Genomic DNA, 18,073 nt, shown 5'->3' with positions numbered 1-18,073 from the left:
AGAGAGACATGCATCGGCTCGGCCGACAGTGCTCAGCTGCAGACACAGCAGACCTTCATCCTGTTTCTTTCTTTCCTTTCTCTTTTGCGCACCGCTTTTTTGTTTAGGCTTGCTAAACATCATCTTGTCAACTTTTATTCATTTGCTTTTTTTTCTTGCTGACAAACAACTGATGTCACATCATCATGACTCATCATGACTGACAGGCATCAAGGTGATTGGACAAATTGTCCAAATTGTTATTTCCTCATATACCAGCCACTCAGCGTTACCTTACCAACCCGCCCCCAGCTATTTCATTCACAGAAACAGGGGCCTGTGGGGTGGCATATATTAAAAGTGTTTCTTTCAGAATCAGAATCAGAATCAGAAATCCTTTAATGTCCCGCAGATGGGGAAATCTGTTTGTCACAGCAGCGACATAGTATTACAAAAACTGAAACATATTACAACAACAGGAACAATAGCAAAAATAAGCAATAAAATTAAAAAGGGAAGAAATAGACATATGTACATATTTACATGATGTAGTGCAAAATTAACAGCAGTTTTTGTTTTGTTTTTTTGTTTTTTTAAATGTAGATTTTAAATACAGATAATAAATATGGAATAAATATGGGTGTATGGGAAATTGACCAGATAGTGCAAAAACAGAAGTGACCTTGTGCAGACATACTGCACAGTGCAGGGTACAGGGTGAGGTCTATATTCTCTTGGGAGCAGTGCTGGTTGTAAAGTCTGACAGCAGCGGGAAGGAAGGACCTGCTCCAGGGTCTTCATCAGGTGTGAAGTGAGAGCAACTGGTCTGTAGCTGTCTTTAGGGTGAGGGATCTTTGGTACAGGTACCACGCAGGAGGTTTTCCACAGCAGTGGCACTTTTCCCAGCTTCAGGCTCAGGTTGAATATATGTTCCACAATCCTGCACAGCTGGTCTGCACAGGACTTGAGGAGCCTGGAGCTGATCCTATCTGGACACGCAGCCTTCTTCACCTTCATCTTCCTCAACTCATTTCTCACCTGGAGAGACGAGAGGGACAGAGTGGAGGGTGGAGTGCAGGGGGATGAGTGTCTGATGTGGGGGGAGGGTGAATGTCGGGGGGGCAGTGGGGGGAATCTGTGACATGAAAGCCGTGGAGAGGGAGGTAGAGGTGAGAATGGGGCAGTAAACGGGGGGGTGGAGAAACATTTGATTGGCGACATACAGAGAGACAGTGACACACTCTCACAGCATGGCAGAGCACAGTTTGTGAGGGATTGCGCAATCCAAGGTGAGGCTCAGGTTGCTGCTGCCTTACTGTGTGTCTCTTCCCCGTATTTGAATGGAAATGTGAAAATTCAGTGATTTTTAATAAAAAAAACAATCCAAATTGTTTAAGTTAAATGGAAAATTAGTTTATAGTTCAAACCATTTGATAAATATAATCATTTAATTTATTTGTTTATTATATATTTTATTTTTTCAGTGATGACAGGTGAAGCTTTGCCTCCCCTGAATCTCCTGACTGCACGTCACTGCTGTGTATGCAGCTGCCTACTCAGATGATGTGATCATTCACAGTGGCGGCTGGGCCGAGCATATGCAGCAGGTGGCCGCGGTGCTCAAGTCACTGGCAGGGCTCACGGCCAATCGAAAGAAGTGTGCAGTTGGACGGAGGTACGTATCTGGGGTACAACTTGGGTGGCAGGCAGGTGCGTCCCCAGGTAGATAAGACAGCTGCCATTGCTGCTTTCCCAAGACCCAAGATGAAAAAAGAGCTGAGACGGTTTTTAGGGCTGGCTGGCTACTACCGGCAGTTCACTCCGTGATTTGCGGACCTGACCAGCCCCGTGACTAACCTCACCCGAAAGGGTGCCTCAGATCCTGTCCAGTGGACGGAGCCTTGCCAGCTGGTATTTGAGAGGAACAAACAAGCCCTCTGTGGGGAGCTTCTCCTCCACGCAGAGGGATGGTGGGGGTAGGTTCGGCCAGATGGCTCCCTGGCCAAAGTCGGGCGGTGGAAGTATGTGGAGGTGAGCGGGCACCCAGTTACTAATCACTCACTGCCTTTAAATGCAGTAGTGGGCTAGACCTTGGATGGAGGAGGCATGAGAGACGCACTGGAGAACAGTAGGAGAGCAGGAGATCATTTTGTTTTTCCCCCAAAGTTGAAGTCAGATCTTCCACCTGGTGATGCATTCATTTTAATAGTGTTGTTTCCTTCTCTGTAGTACATAGAGCCACCAGAGTTAAATTGATTCATAACCAGCAAAAAGTTACATATAGAATGTTTAAATTCTGATTTAAAAAAATTCAAAACTCATTAATGTCACATTTAAACACACTGTCAGACAAATTAAAACAAGTAAATGTAGTAAATACTGTGATGGAGTGTAACTAAATACATTTACTGAAGTACTTTACTTATTTTGAGGAACTTAAGTATTTATTTAAGTATCTTCTACTTTACACTTTCCTTCCTTTACATTTTGGAGGCAAATATCGTACTTTTTAATCATTAAATGAATTAAAGAAGTAAAGTAACTTGTAACTTTTCTGACTGCATGCCACACCAGATAAATGTTGACTATCGCACCTGATAATTGGTCCATAATTGATGAACATATATCCTTCACACACTTGGGGTGTATCAGTCTGTCGCTGGAGGAGCTGCCCAGTGCTGTGACAGTGACCTGCAGGGGGCGGGACTTCTTCACCAGCAGTGATGACAGCTTGTCCATCATCCTGCTCTCCCCCAACACCTGCACTGGGTCAGGAGGGCATCCCAGGGTGGAGCTGGCCTTCTTGATACGTTCATCAGATCTCTTCCTACCTGCTGCTGAGATGTGCTGCTGCAGCAGCCTACTCTATAGAAAATGGCTGATGCCACCACAGAGTCATACAACACTGAGTAAATGAAGCTGTAAGACTTGCAGGCCTCTTTTGAGGACACACATTTCATTAGACTAAAAGAACCTGGCAGATCGAGCATAAACAAAGACTTACCTATATTTCTTGTGACAACAAACGGCTGTAGCAGAAAATAACTGTTGTCACCAGTTAAAGATGAAATCTCCTTCACAGATCAACAGATTTTAATCTTGATTTAAACCTATTAACCTTTTAGAACATACATGTGTGCTACTGTTGTTGAACACTATCTCTTGTCAGTTTGACTGTTCATTTTTAGTATCTCCGACTAACATCTCTCTGGATTTGAAATCAGAGAATATTTGAAGTTACTTCGTTACTATGTACTTCTTTCACGATTTAACACTTGTGTTTTTCATCTATACACTTTTGTTTCACTGTCTGATTGTCATGATCATAACATTCATTCAACATTTGAGGACATTCACTGACAAACAGAAAAATAAACCACCATTACGTTATTCAAGAAGAACAATAATTTAGAGACATGTAATAAAGCCAATAACACAAAACCTTTCCATACAATCATCACTTTTGTAAATGGTGAATAACCACATATTATTGTTTTATTATTATTATTGTCCTTCTTAAATATTTAGCAACATGGTGTAACATGCTGAAAAGCAGAGTGTGTATTGGAAAAGCATTCACTTGAAATTGTTAGTGGCTCTTGTTTCGGAAAAGTGAGCATCTCCATCGACAGCACAGATTTTGCCTGAGGGCAGGCCTGATGGTTTGATCCCTGAGCCCATAGATGAGAGCACTCAGACATCTTGGAAGGATAGTCAGGCACACAAAGCATACATTGTAAATCCGCATGAGGGTTAATCTACCTACTCTTCTAGCAATGGATGTTAAAATGGTGGAGCTCAAGGTGGATGTAAGAATCAGGCTCAGCTGAATCAGGTGAAGCAGAAGTGTTTGAAGAGCCTTTCTAGCTGAGGCTTTGTCTGTTGAAGCAGACCTGGCTACCAGAACTACACCAATGTAGGAGGCAAAGATTACAGCACCAACTGACAGGAAGAGAATGCTGGAATATGCTTCTTCAAAATAATTAAAGATTGGTGTGAAAAACAATGCTTCCATACTGCAAAAGTCATTCATTTGCAGATCAAGGGAGGTTGTTGTGAACACATATAACAGCATAAAAACTCGAATGAGGATGTGAATAAAACTGAAGGCCCACACCAGAGCAATGATGATGCTCAGGCTTCTCATGGTAAAGATGGCAGCATGCCTCAGAGGATAGCACACAGCCACAAATCTCTCAAATGACATCACAGCCAAGGTGAGAGGGGAGATGGTGATCATGAAAACTGAGAGCAGAATGAGGGGACCACATGCATAATATGAAATTCTTAGCCCTAAAAAAGCCAGAATGTAGAGCAGAAGGTTCGACACCAGTGTAGCAGTGTCTGCAAAGAGCAGGTTGAACAGCAGGATGTAACGGGATGTCTCACAGAACACCTGCTTTGACCTCAGGGTGAACAGCAAAACACTGTTAATGTAGAAGAAAGAGCAGCTTGATCCCACAGATAACATGCTAAAAAACATTAGCTCATGTGATGGTAGATACTGCAAATAAGTGGTAATATTAGCCTTTGGCTGCAACACAGACAACATTACAGAACGATATGTGAAGAAAAAAAGACTCTTCTGGCTTGTTATACCAGTAAACTGCAACACATACAAAGAAAAGTTAATCATGTCAAAGAAGCTCAAAATGATCACCACAATCACCTGTTGAGTTCAGAACGACAAATTATTCATCAAAGTTGAGCAGTCAAGTCAGCAAGTTAGAGGACATGTTTGTTTGCACAGACAGCAGAAGTGGTGTGCTGCTGGTGTTTCCTGCAACACAAGCTATATATGCTTTGTCCTCAGGTCAACCCCACATGATATCATTACATCAGCATCTTGTTCACATTAGAAATTAGTAATGTGACTCTTTACAACTGTCTCTTTCACACTCGCCCCATTTTCTCCCACTGCTTACGAGGTCAAGGTCATGTTTATTACACTGTCTGGAGCAATTTGTTTCACCATCAGCAGTAATAAAGTCATTACACTGAACTACAAACACACAAATTACTTAAAAAAACATAAAACATATTGTTATAATGCCATAACATTGGCACAGTTCATTCTCACATTCAAATTGCTGATGAAGTTAGTGCTGATTCTGATAGAATCTTGTCAGAATACACAGTGCATCGCAGTTTGTTGCAAAGGGGGATGCATAGCCGCAGACCAGTCAGGGTGCCCATGCTGACCCTTGTTTGCTGCTGAAAGTGGCAACACTGGTCACATGAGCATCAGAACTGGACCACGGAGCAATGGAAGAAGGTGGTCTGGGTTTGATGAATTTTTAGAGAAGTTAAGTAAAACATGTGCAGTAACCTTATAGTGCTGATTCGCCTTGGTGTTAGCATGCTAATACTAGCTAGTTAGCCCCGTATTCGCCTTTCACACGTTGTGCAGCCTGGTGCTATAGACGCTGCCAAGTGGCAGTCGGATCCAGGAACATCATGATCTCTTTTCTGATTAACAACATATACAGTAGCATAGATTCTGTAAGGACTGGGGCAGTGATTAATGTTTGCATATGGACATTATGTGGTTGAGCAAGAGAGAGCAAGCGGCCGACGCTGTCGATGACTCAGACACATTTTTTTCTTGGTGAGGTTTGCTGTCGTTTAAGGAGCCAGAAACACCTTTAACTCTGTGAGGACAGCACCAGTGAATATAGTGGAGCATGAAAAGACAGCAAGCTTCACTAGACACAACTTAGCTTCACTTAATATCAGGAGAGCCACTTAACCCTATGTTACCTTAAAATAAAGATAATTTACTGTGACATATCAAATTCACTGTGCACCGCCGCACCCCTGCAGTCTGCCACCTGTCCTGCACTCCTCCGAGTTACTAGGCGCTGCGCCGCTCTCCTCATGGAGTTATCATAACTAAGGTTCAGGAACTGGACCACCCCAATCCACTCGCTGACCTGCCACCCGGGTCCAGCCAATCAAACCACCTGCATCATCAACCTAACCACCTGTGCCCAATCAACTCAACCATCTCCACCGCCCAATCTCATCACCTGTGAAGCCTACATAAGGTAAGCCAAACCATCTCTCTCCCATTCGTTGCAAGTTCTGATAACCCTCCCCACCAGACCCTGTCTTTCTCCACCATCCCTTCTCACAGGACCATTGGCAGCCCAGCATTCGATATCACTATTCCATGGCAAGAAGATTCCAGAGCGGGGACCCGGGCCATCCAACACATGAGCCACAGGGGAGAAGATGAGGCCACGCCCGTAAGGACGTGCGCCCATTGAGACATACCCCCACTCTGAGTCTCGGCAAACCCGCCGACCTCGACCCCTTTTCCTCATCCAACCACCACCACCCCCGACCCCCCCCCCCCTTTCTATCCTCTCCAAATCCTCCCAAAATTTAAATAAATCTTTTCAAACAGATAAACTTGGTGTGGTCTTGTTAGTGAATGCCCCTGTGTGTTCCGCACCTTTGCTCTCCACTTCACAGACTCTGTGCAAACGATTTTCAGTGCCAAACCCGACAACTGTGACTCTGCTAGTGCCTTAAATAAATTGTCTTCTCATCTACCTCAGCGCTGTGCCCGCTTTTGGGTCCTACCCAAAACACCAAGTGCAACAGGTCAAGCTATAATATACAATACTACATGCATGTAAACATATATATAATTTATTTTTATTATAGTTTTGATAGGGTTAGTAAGTACATTTAATATCAGATGCTTACAGACTTCACTCAGGTATGACTATTGGGTACTTTATACGACACTGAGTAAATGAAGCTGTAAGACTTGCAGGCCTCTTTTGAGGACACACATTTCATTAGACTAAAAAAACCTGGCAGATCTAGCATGAACAAAGTCTTACCTATATTTCTTGTAACAACAAACGGCTGTAGCAGAAAATAACTGTTATCACCTCTTAAAGATAAACAGATTTTAATCATGATCTCTTGCTCGCCTATTTTATCTCAGACTAATTTTGACACTCTTGACACGTGTAAACATGTTTCTTGTTTTTAAGTCAGAGGATATTTGAAGTTATTTGTATGTACTTCTTACACAATTTAACATCTGTGTTTTTCATCTATACTGTTTTGTTTCTGTGTGATTGTCATGAACATAACTGTCTGACAACATTCACAGACAAACAGAAATAATAAACCACTGTTTTATTTTGCAAGAAAAACACATTTATTGAATAATTAAGAAACATGTAAGGAAAGCCAATAATACAAAATCTTTCCATACGATCATCACTTTTTAAAATTGTAAATAATCACAGATGATTGTTAGTGTGATCATTATAACTATTATCATTATTATTGTCATTTTTTAATTGTTAGTGGCTTTCAGAAAAGTGAGCATCTCCATCGACAGCACAGATTTTGCCTGAGGGCAGGCCTGATGGTTTGATCCCTGAGTCCATAGATGAGAGCACTCAGACATCTTGGAAAGATATTCAGGGACACAAAGCATACATTGTAAATCCGCATGAGGGTTAATCTACCTACTCTTCTTGCAACAGATGTTAAAATTGTGGAGCTCAAGGTGAAGGTAAGACTCAGGCTCAGCTGAATCAGGTGAAGCAGAAGTGTTTGAAGAGCCTTTCTAACTGAGGCTTTGTCTGTTGAAGCAGACCTGGCTACCAGAACTACACCAATGTAGGAGGCAAAGATTATAGCACCAACTGACAGGAAGAGAATGCTGGAATATGCTTCTTCAAAATAATTAAAGATTGGTGTGAAAAACATTGCTTCCATACTGCAAAAGTCATTCATTTGCAGATCAAGGGAGGTTGTTGTGAACACATATAACAGCATAAAAACTCGAATGAGGATGTGAATAAAACTGAAGGCCCACACCAGAGCAATGATGATGCTCAGGCTTCTCATGGTAAAGATGGCAGCATGCCTCAGAGGATAGCACACAGCCACAAATCTCTCAAATGACATCACAGCCAAGGTGAGAGGGGAGATGGTGACAGTTAAAACTGAGAGCAGAATGAGGGGACCACATGCATAATATGAAATTCTTAGCCCTAAAAAAGCCAGAATGTAGAGCAGAAGGTTCGACACCAGTGTAGCAGTGTCTGCAAGGAGCAGGTTGAACAGCAGGATGTAACGGGATGTCTCACAGAACACCTGCTTTGACCTCAGGGTGAACAGCAAAACACTGTTAATGTAGAAGAAAGAGCAGCTTGATCCCACAGATAACATGCTAAAAAACATTAGCTCATGTGATGGTAGATACTGCAAATAAGTGGTAATATTAGCCTTTGGCTGCAACACAGACAACATTACAGAACGATATGTGAAGAAAAAAAGACTCTTCTGGCTTGTTGTACCAGTAAACTGCAACACAAACAAAGTAAAGATCATCATGTCAAAGAAGCTCAAAATGATCACCACAATCACCTGTTGAGTTCAGAACGACAAATTATTCATCAAAGTTGAGCAGTCAAGTCAGCAAGTTAGAGGACATGTTTGTTTGCACAGACAGCAGAAGTGGTGTGCTGCTGGTGTTTCCTGCAACACAAGCTATATATGCTTTGTCCTCAGGTCAACCCCACATGATATCATTACATCAGCATCTTGTTCACATCAGAACCCACACAGAAAGAACCTATATAAACATATAGGCTTTAATATAGGTTTTGAATATATGCAACATACATAAAATTTTCCGGTTTCATATATTATATGTACCTATAGGTACATATATGTCCTTATATGTACATATATGTACATATATGCACCCATATATGTACTTATATGTTCACTTGTATATGTACCTATATATGTACCTATATGCTCACCTATATATGTACCTATGTGTGATGTACAAGTTTCTTTACATGTAATTGCACGTACATTGTTCAAAATTATACATTAAAGATTTTAAAATTATTAAAAGTTAAGTACCAAAAAAAGAGAGAAAGTAGAGAGAGAGAGAGAGAGAGAGAGAGAGAGAGAGAGAGAGAGAGAATTGTAAAGTATATTTAAGCTATTGTATAAGAAAAACAACAATTGGTGCAGTCACTTACCTTTTTCTTTGAAGCTTTCTCAGTCTACCTCTGTTCACTGTCCTCTGAGTTTGGGATGTGAGGATGTTTTGTTTCGAGTGTATTCTCGGCCATCTTCATCTCGCATAGCTTTATTTGGGGAGTCTTATGGAATTCACAAAATTGGGCCGTGAACAGTGACAACGAATTTGTCAGCACTCGAAAGGATGTACACTGCTGGTGTGCGTCTTGCCCTTAATGCTAACCAGCTGCTCATCCCAAGATCGCCTTTGCGCCCATTACCACTCATGGAGGTCCCGTTTGAGTGGATTGGTATGGACCTCACCAAGCCGTTTCACCGGTGTGCATCGTTTTGTGTTAGTCCTCATTTACTACACAACACGATATCCTGAAACAGTGGCCCTGTGCACAATCTCTGCCAAGAGTGTGGTGCAGGTGTTGTTTCAGGTCATCTCCTGAGTGGGGATCCCAAAAGAGATCCTAACTGACCAGGGCACCTCGTTTATGTCACCTACACTGCGGGAACTTTATGGGTTATTGGGCATCAAGTCAATTCTGACTAGCGTATACCACCTGCAGACCAATGGTCTTGTTGACCGTCTGAATAAAACTTTGAAGTCTATGATCCGTAAGTTTGTGCACAAGGATGGCCTTAATTAGGATAGATGGCTAGATCCTCTGTTGTTTGCAGTGGGGAAGGTACCCCAGGCCTCCCTTTGAACTTCTCTTTGACAGAACACCGCAGGGGGCTCTGGACCTGGTTATGGAAAGCTGGGAGGAGGGGCCGAGCCTGAGTAAAAACAAAATTCAGTATGTCCTGGACCTTAGAGCAAAACTCCACACACTAGGGCAGCTGTCACAGGAGAATTTGCTTAAGGCCCAGGAGCGTCAAAAGCGCCTGCACAACAGAGGAACTAGATTAAAGTGAAACTCTTGCCAAAATGCAACCTAAGCCTTTTTTCTGTGTAATGTGTATGAGTAAAAGCTTTGTGTAAAAACATAATTGTGATGAAAGAGGTACTTTTTTTTTTTTTTAAAGTATTTTTTTGGCCTTTTTCGGCTTTATTGACAGTACAGCTGAAGAGTTTGGACAGGAAACAGGGTAAGAGACGGGGAGTGACACGCAGCAAAGGGACCCAGGCCGGAAGTCGAACCCGGGTCCGCTGCAGAGCCTCGGCACATGGGTCGCGCGCGCTACCGACTGAGCTATGCGGCGCCCGAAAGAGGTACTTTTAAGATTTACTGTATTTTTGTTTTCGGGTCAAGCTCATTTTCAATGGGAGTCTCTAATCTCTATTTTTAAAACACTAAGATGGCTCCACACAACATGAAACTTTGCTTGTAGGATCACCAGGGTCTCTACACATGAACACCAGCATTGAGAGCATTGTTTGTGTACACAGAGTTCACTAAAAAGAGAGTTTTTGTACAACTCAACTTTGCACTGGCCTCCTGCCCTAAATGTCCTAAATGTTTCTACACTTTTACGGATTAAACCCCCAACTACTTTGGTGGTTTTTGTTTGCAACTATGTCTGGAGCTGAAAGGAAAAGTTATTTGAGAGAAACATCGAAGAAAACGCGCACTGAAGCAAAAAATAAAATGACACACATGGCCAGCGCTGAAGCTAACTTGGATAATGGTGGCGGCGTGCTGGTGGAGGAAAATGTTGCACCTGCTATTGCCCAGAATGTTACAGAGAAGTGCCCTCATGGAGCAGAAGTTTGCCGAGCTGCAGTTCACTTTGGACAGAATGGGCAACCGCATTGAGGACAACATTAAAAGGTTAACGAAAGCTGAGAGCCGCATTTCTGAAGGTGAGGACCACACCACATCCCTGGAGAACCAAGTCACTGAACTTGAACAAAAAGTTAAGTTATTAACTGACTGAACCGAGGACATCGAAAATATGAGCCATAGAGAGAATATAAGAGTCATCGGTCTCAAAGTATGTACAGAAGGGCGACAGGCAATTAAGTTTTTGAAACCTGGCTCCCAGACATGCTTGGACTAGAGACCAAGCGAGGGACAATTAGGATTGACAGGGCGCACAGATCGGGCCGCTAAAGACAAATTACACAGGCCTGTCATTATTAAACTTCACAACTTTAACAACAAACAGTGGATTCTTGCAGTGACCAGAGAAAGGAATGAGCTCACCTACCAGGGTAGCAAAGTTTACATCCGCCAACATTATTCAGCTCAGGTGAGGGATGCCAGGCGGCAATATAACGTGATGTGTGAGCGGCTTATCCGAAGAGGAATGCGGTTGCAGTTACGCTACGCAGAAGTTTTGATAGCCGTGTGGAGCGCCTTTTGTTGTACCTTTTTACATTACTCAGTGTAGATAATTTTCATAGCCTGTGTGCTGACCTCTTCGGAGAGATTTTGTTTTCCTTTTAAGTTTTATAGTCAAGTATTTAAGATCAGTGTAGATTCCTCCTTCGGGAGCGTTTTCCGTTCTGTATGTTCTGTGTCTTGTTTGTCTTGTCTGTTGTTCATAGTATTTCATAGCGATTGATTTATCAATTCATTCTGAAGAGTTGCAATTCAGCAAAATAAAACCTGTCATTACATCTGCTTTTCTGCATCTGAGTCCTCTCTCCTTGTCTGAGTCTGACACCGAGTGAGCATTGATAGTCTGCCCAGGGTGATTGTGCCAATGGCAGCGCTCCAAGAGACACAATTCCTAACTTTTCCCCCCCTCTCTTTATCCGAAGATGAGAATCACAAGGTGTGTAAGTGATCGTAAAGACATTTTGTCTGCCAGGGTAGGCTTCATAGAAACTGTCAAACTCCAGTCTCATGCACCCGAGAGCTGCAATGGTGTCACAGATGAGCGTGAGACAATATTGCTTTTGACGGCCACCAATCGTATCCTGCTGCCATCATCAGCGTGTCATTATCCCAGCTGTCAGGATTTTTCATATTAATGTGGAATAATGTGCGCAGGTCAATTTGGTGCATGCTTATGGTCTGAAGGAGCCAGTAGCATAACATCATGGTGATAGGCCCTGGTGCAATTTTTTTTTTGTGTAATACATTTACTGAAGTACTTTACTTATTTTGAGGAACTTAAGTATTTATTTAAGTATCTTCTACTTTACACTTTCCTTCCTTTACATTTTGGAGGCAAATATCGTACTTTTTAATCATTAAATGAATTAAAGAAGTAAAGTAACTTGTAACTTTTCTGACTGCATGCCACACCAGATAAATGTTGACTATTGCACCTGATAATTGGTCCATAATTGATGAACATATATCCTTCACACACTTGGGGTGTATCAGTCTGTCGCTGGAGGAGCTGCCCAGTGCTGTGACAGTGACCTGCAGGGGGCGGGACTTCTTCACCAGCAGTGATGACAGCTTGTCCATCATCCTGCTCTCTCCCAACACCTGCACTGGGTCAGGAGGGCATCCCAGGGTGGAGCTGGCCTTCTTGATACGTTCATCAGATCTCTTCCTACCTGCTGCTGAGATGTGCTGCTGCAGCAGCCTACTCTATAGAAAATGGCTGATGCCACCACAGAGTCATACAACACTGAGTAAATGAAGCTGTAAGACTTGCAGGCCTCTTTTGAGGACACACATTTCACTAGACTAAAAGAACCTGGCAGATCGAGCATAAACAAAGACTTACCTATATTTCTTGTGACAACAAACGGCTGTAGCAGAAAATAACTGTTGTCACCAATTAAAGATGAAATCTCCTTCACAGATCAACAGATTTTAATCTTGATTTAAACCTATTAACCTTTTAGAACATACATGTGTGCTACTGTTGTTGAACACTATCTCTTGTCAGTTTGACTGTTCATTTTTAGTATCTCCGACTAACATCTCTCTGGATTTGAAATCAGAGAATATTTGAAGTTACTTCGTTACTATGTACTTCTTTCACGATTTAACACTTGTGTTTTTCATCTATACACTTTTGTTTCACTGTCTGATTGTCATGATCATAACTGTTTGAGGACATTCACTGACAAACAGAAAAATAAACCACCATTACGTTATTCAAGAAGAACAATAATTTAGAGACATGTAATAAAGCCAATAACACAAAACCTTTCCATACAATCATCACTTTTGTAAATGGTGAATAACCACATATTATTGTTTTATTATTATTATTGTCCTTCTTAAATATTTAGCAACATGGTGTAACATGCTGAAAAGCAGAGTGTGTATTGGAAAAGCATTCACTTGAAATTGTCAGTGGCTCTTGTTTCGGAAAAGTGAGCATCTCCATCGACAGCACAGATTTTGCCTGAGGGCAGGCCTGATGGTTTGATCCCTGAGCCCATAGATGAGAGCACTCAGACATCTTGGAAGGATAGTCAGGCACACAAAGCATACATTGTAAATCCGCATGAGGGTTAATCTACCTACTCTTCTAGCAATGGATGTTAAAATGGTGGAGCTCAAGGTGGATGTAAGAATCAGGCTCAGTTGAATCAGGTGAAGCAGAAGTGTTTGAAGAGCCTTTCTAGCTGAGGCTTTGTCTGTTGAAGCAGACCTGGCTACCAGAACTACACCAATGTAGGAGGCAAAGATTACAGCACCAACTGACAGGAAGAGAATGCTGGAATATGCTTCCTCAAAATCATTAAAGATTGGTGCAAAAAACATTGCTTCCTTACTGCAAAAGTCATTCATTTGCAGATCAAGGGAGGTTGTTGTGAACACATATAACAGCATAAAAACTCGAATGAGGATGTGAATAAAACTGAAGGCCCACACCAGAGCAATGATGATGCTCAGGCTTCTCATGGTAAAGATGGCAGCATGCCTCAGAGGATAGCGCACAGCCACAAATCTCTCAAATGACATCACAGCCAAGGTGAGAGGGGAGATGGTGACAGTTAAAACTGAGAGCAGAATGAGGGGACCACATGCATAATATGAAATTCTTAGCCCTAAAAAAGCCAGAATGTAGAGCAGAAGGTTCGACACCAGTGTAGCAGTGTCTGCAAGGAGCAGGTTGAACAGCAGGATGTAACGGGATGTCTCACAGAACACCTGCTTTGACCTCAGGGTGAACAGCAAAACACTGTTAATGTAGAAGAAAGAGCAGCTTGATCCCACAGATAACATGCTAAAAAACATTAGCTCATGTGATGGTAGATACTGCAAATAAGTGGTAATATTAGCCTTTGGCTGCAACACAGACAACATTACAGAACGATATGTGAAGAATAAAAGACTCTTCTGGCTTGTTGTACCAGTAAACTGCAACACATACAAAGAAAGGTTAATCATGTCAAAGAAGCTCAAAATGATCACCACAATCACCTGTTGAGTTCAGAACGACAAATTATTCATCAAAGTTGAGCAGTCAAGTCAGCAAGTTAGAGGACATGTTTGTTTGCACAGACAGCAGAAGTGATGTGCTGCTGGTGTTTCCTGCAACACAAGCTATATATGCTTTGTCCTCAGGTCAACCCCACATGATATCATTACATCAGCATCTTGTTCACATCAGAACCCACACAGAAAGAACCTATATAAACATATAGGCTTTAATATAGGTTTTGAATATATGCAACATACATAAAATTTTCCGGTTTCATATATTATATGTACCTATAGGTACATATATGTCCTTATATGTACATATATGCACCCATATATGTACTTATATGTTCACTTGTATATGTACCTATATATGTACCTATATGCTCACCTATATATGTACCTATGTGTGATGTACAAGTTTCTTTACATGTAATTGCACGTACATTGTTCAAAATTATACATTAAAGATTTTAAAATTATTAAAAGTTAAGTACCAAAAAAAGAGAGAAAGTAGAGAGAGAGAGAGAGAGAGAGAGAGAGAGAGAGAGAGAGAGAGAATTGTAAAGTATATTTAAGCTATTGTATAAGAAAAACAACAATTGGTGCAGTCACTTACCTTTTTCTTTGAAGCTTTCTCAGTCTACCTCTGTTCACTGTCCTCTGAGTTTGGGATGTGAGGATGTTTTGTTTCGAGTGTATTCTCGGCCATCTTCATCTCGCATAGCTTTATTTGGGGAGTCTTATGGAATTCACAAAATTGGGCCGTGAACAGTGACAACGAATTTGTCAGCACTCGAAAGGATGTACACTGCTGGTGTGCGTCTTGCCCTTAATGCTAACCAGCTGCTCATCCCAAGAGCGCCTTTGCGCCCATTACCACTCATGGAGGTCCCGTTTGAGTGGATTGGTATGGACCTCACCAAGCCGTTTCACCGGTGTGCATCGTTTTGTGTTAGTCCTCATTTACTACACAACACGATATCCTGAAACAGTGGCCCTGTGCACAATCTCTGCCAAGAGTGTGGCGCAGGTGTTGTTTCAGGTCATCTCCTGAGCGGGGATCCCAAAAGAGATCCTAACTGACCAGGGCACCTCGTTTATGTCACCTACACTGCGGGAACTTTATGGGTTATTGGGCATCAAGTCAATTCTGACTAGCGTATACCACCTGCAGACCAATGGTCTTGTTGACCGTCTGAATAAAACTTTGAAGTCTATGATCCGTAAGTTTGTGCACAAGGATGGCCTTAATTGGGATAGATGGCTAGATCCTCTGTTGTTTGCAGTGGGGAAGGTACCCCAGGCCTCCCTTTGAACTTCTCTTTGACAGAACACCGCAGGGGGCTCTGGACCTGGTTATGGAAAGCTGGGAGGAGGGGCCGAGCCTGAGTAAAAACAAAATTCAGTATGTCCTGGACCTTAGAGCAAAACTCCACACACTAGGGCAGCTGTCACAGGAGAATTTGCTTAAGGCCCAGGAGCGTCAAAAGCGCCTGCACAACAGAGGAACTAGATTAAAGTGAAACTCTTGCCAAAATGCAACCTAAGCTTTTTTTCTGTGTAATGTGAAAGAGGTACTTTTTTTTTTTTTTTAAGTATTTTTTTGGCCTTTATTCGGCTTTATTGACAGTACAGCTGAAGAGTTTGGACAGGAAACAGGGTAAGAGACGGGGAGTGACACGCAGCAAAGGGACCCGGGCCGGAAGTCGAACCCGGGTCCGCTGCAGAGCCTCGGCACATGGGTTGCGCGCGCTACCGACTGAGCTATGCGGCGCCCGAAAGAGGTACTTTTAAGATTTACTGTATTTTTGTTTTCGGGTCAAGCTCATTTTCAATGGGAGTCTCTAATCTCTATTTTTAAAACACTAAGATGGCTCCACACAACATGAAACTTTGCTTGTAGGATCACCAGGGTCTCTACACATGAACACCAGCATTGAGAGCATTGTTTGTGTACACAGAGTTCACTAAAAAGAGAGTTTTTGTACAACTCAACTTTGCACTGGCCTCCTGCCCTAAATGTCCTAAATGTTTCTACACTTTTACGGATTAAACCCCCAACTACTTTGGTGGTTTTTGTTTGCAACTATGTCTGGAGCTGAAAGGAAAAGTTATTTGAGAGAAACATCGAAGAAAACGCGCACTGAAGCAAAAAATAAAATGACACACATGGCCAGCGCTGAAGCTAACTTGGATAATGGTGGCGGCGTGCTGGTGGAGGAAAATGTTGCACCTGCTATTGCCCAGAATGTTACAGAGAAGTGCCCTCATGGAGCAGAAGTTTGCCGAGCTGCAGTTCACTTTGGACAGAATGGGCAACCGCATTGAGGACAACATTAAAAGGTTAACGAAAGCTGAGAGCCGCATTTCTGAAGGTGAGGACCACACCACATCCCTGGAGAACCAAGTCACTGAACTTGAACAAAAAGTTAAGTTATTAACTGACTGAACCGAGGACATCGAAAATATGAGCCATAGAGAGAATATAAGAGTCATCGGTCTCAAAGTATGTACAGAAGGGCGACAGGCAATTAAGTTTTTGAAACCTGGCTCCCAGACATGCTTGGACTAGAGACCAAGCGAGGGACAATTAGGATTGACAGGGCGCACAGATCGGGCCGCTAAAGACAAATTACACAGGCCTGTCGTTATTAAACTTCACAACTTTAACAACAAACAGTGGATTCTTGCAGTGACCAGAGAAAGGAATGAGCTCACCTACCAGGGTAGCAAAGTTTACATCCGCCAACATTATTCAGCTCAGGTGAGGGATGCCAGGCGGCAATATAACGTGATGTGTGAGCGGCTTATCCGAAGAGGAATGCGGTTGCAGTTACGCTACGCAGAAGTTTTGATAGCCGTGTGGAGCGCCTTTTGTTGTACCATTTTACATTACTCAGTGTAGATAATTTTCATAGCCTGTGTGCTGACCTCTTCGGAGAGATTTTGTTTTCCTTTTAAGTTTTATAGTCAAGTATTTAAGATCAGTGTAGATTCCTCCTTCGGGAGCGTTTTCCGTTCTGTATGTTCTGTGTCTTGTTTGTCTTGTCTGTTGTTCATAGTATTTCATAGCGATTGATTTATCAATTCATTCTGAAGAGTTGCAATTCAGCAAAATAAAACCTGTCATTACATCTGCTTTTCTGCATCTGAGTCCTCTCTCCTTGTCTGAGTCTGACACCGAGTGAGCATTGATAGTCTGCCCAGGGTGATTGTGCCAATGGCAGCGCTCCAAGAGACACAATTCCTAACTTTTCCCCCCTCTCTTTATCCGAAGATGAGAATCACAAGGTGTGTAAGTGATCGTAAAGACATTTTGTCTGCCAGGGTAGGCTTCATAGAAACTGTCAAACTCCAGTCTCATGCACCCGAGAGCTGCAATGGTGTCACAGATGAGCGTGAGACAATATTGCTTTTGACGGCCACCAATCGTATCCTGCTGCCATCATCAGCGTGTCATTATCCCAGCTGTCAGGATTTTTCATATTAATGTGGAATAATGTGCGCAGGTCAATTTGGTGCATGCTTATGGTCTGAAGGAGCCAGTAGCATAATATCATGGTGATAGGCCCTGGTGCAATTTTTTTTTTGTGCCCCCCTAAACACAAGCGCACTGTGCACACTGCACACACGCACACACACGCGCGCGCTTGGACACGCGCACAGCCACTCGAGAGAGATGCTACTGCAGGGGTGGACTGGCCATCGGGAGTACCGGGATTTCCCGGTGGGCCGATCAGTAATGGGCCGATAGACGGACGTTTTTTTATACCTCTATACTA

General features: G+C 42.6%; 3 protein-coding genes across 3 annotated transcripts; all 3 read right to left on the bottom strand.

The window, feature by feature from the left end:
- Positions 1 to 2,377: 2,377 nt before the first annotated feature.
- LOC119030675 (odorant receptor 131-2-like) lies at positions 2,378 to 6,301 on the bottom strand. Its single transcript, XM_037118440.1, has one exon. The coding sequence runs from the start codon at positions 4,613 to 4,615 to the stop codon at positions 3,569 to 3,571; it is 1,047 nt and encodes a 348-aa protein (XP_036974335.1). The 5' UTR covers positions 4,616 to 6,301; the 3' UTR covers positions 2,378 to 3,568.
- Positions 6,302 to 7,317: 1,016 nt separating this feature from the next.
- Positions 7,318 to 8,573, bottom strand: LOC119031647 (odorant receptor 131-2-like). Its single transcript, XM_037120224.1, has one exon. It carries the CDS (start codon positions 8,347 to 8,349, stop codon positions 7,318 to 7,320), a length of 1,032 nt encoding a protein of 343 aa, XP_036976119.1. The 5' UTR covers positions 8,350 to 8,573.
- Positions 8,574 to 13,208: 4,635 nt separating this feature from the next.
- On the bottom strand, positions 13,209 to 14,271 carry LOC119031646 (odorant receptor 131-2-like). Its single transcript, XM_037120223.1, has one exon. It carries the CDS (start codon positions 14,253 to 14,255, stop codon positions 13,209 to 13,211), a length of 1,047 nt encoding a protein of 348 aa, XP_036976118.1. The 5' UTR covers positions 14,256 to 14,271.
- Between the last annotated feature and the right edge of the window lie 3,802 nt (positions 14,272 to 18,073).

This window comes from Acanthopagrus latus, chromosome 13, assembly GCF_904848185.1.
Source record: "Acanthopagrus latus isolate v.2019 chromosome 13, fAcaLat1.1, whole genome shotgun sequence".
Classification (NCBI taxonomy): Eukaryota; Metazoa; Chordata; class Actinopteri; order Spariformes; family Sparidae; genus Acanthopagrus; species Acanthopagrus latus.
Note: the sequence above shows the minus strand (reverse complement) of the source record. Positions and strands in the feature narration are given on the sequence as shown.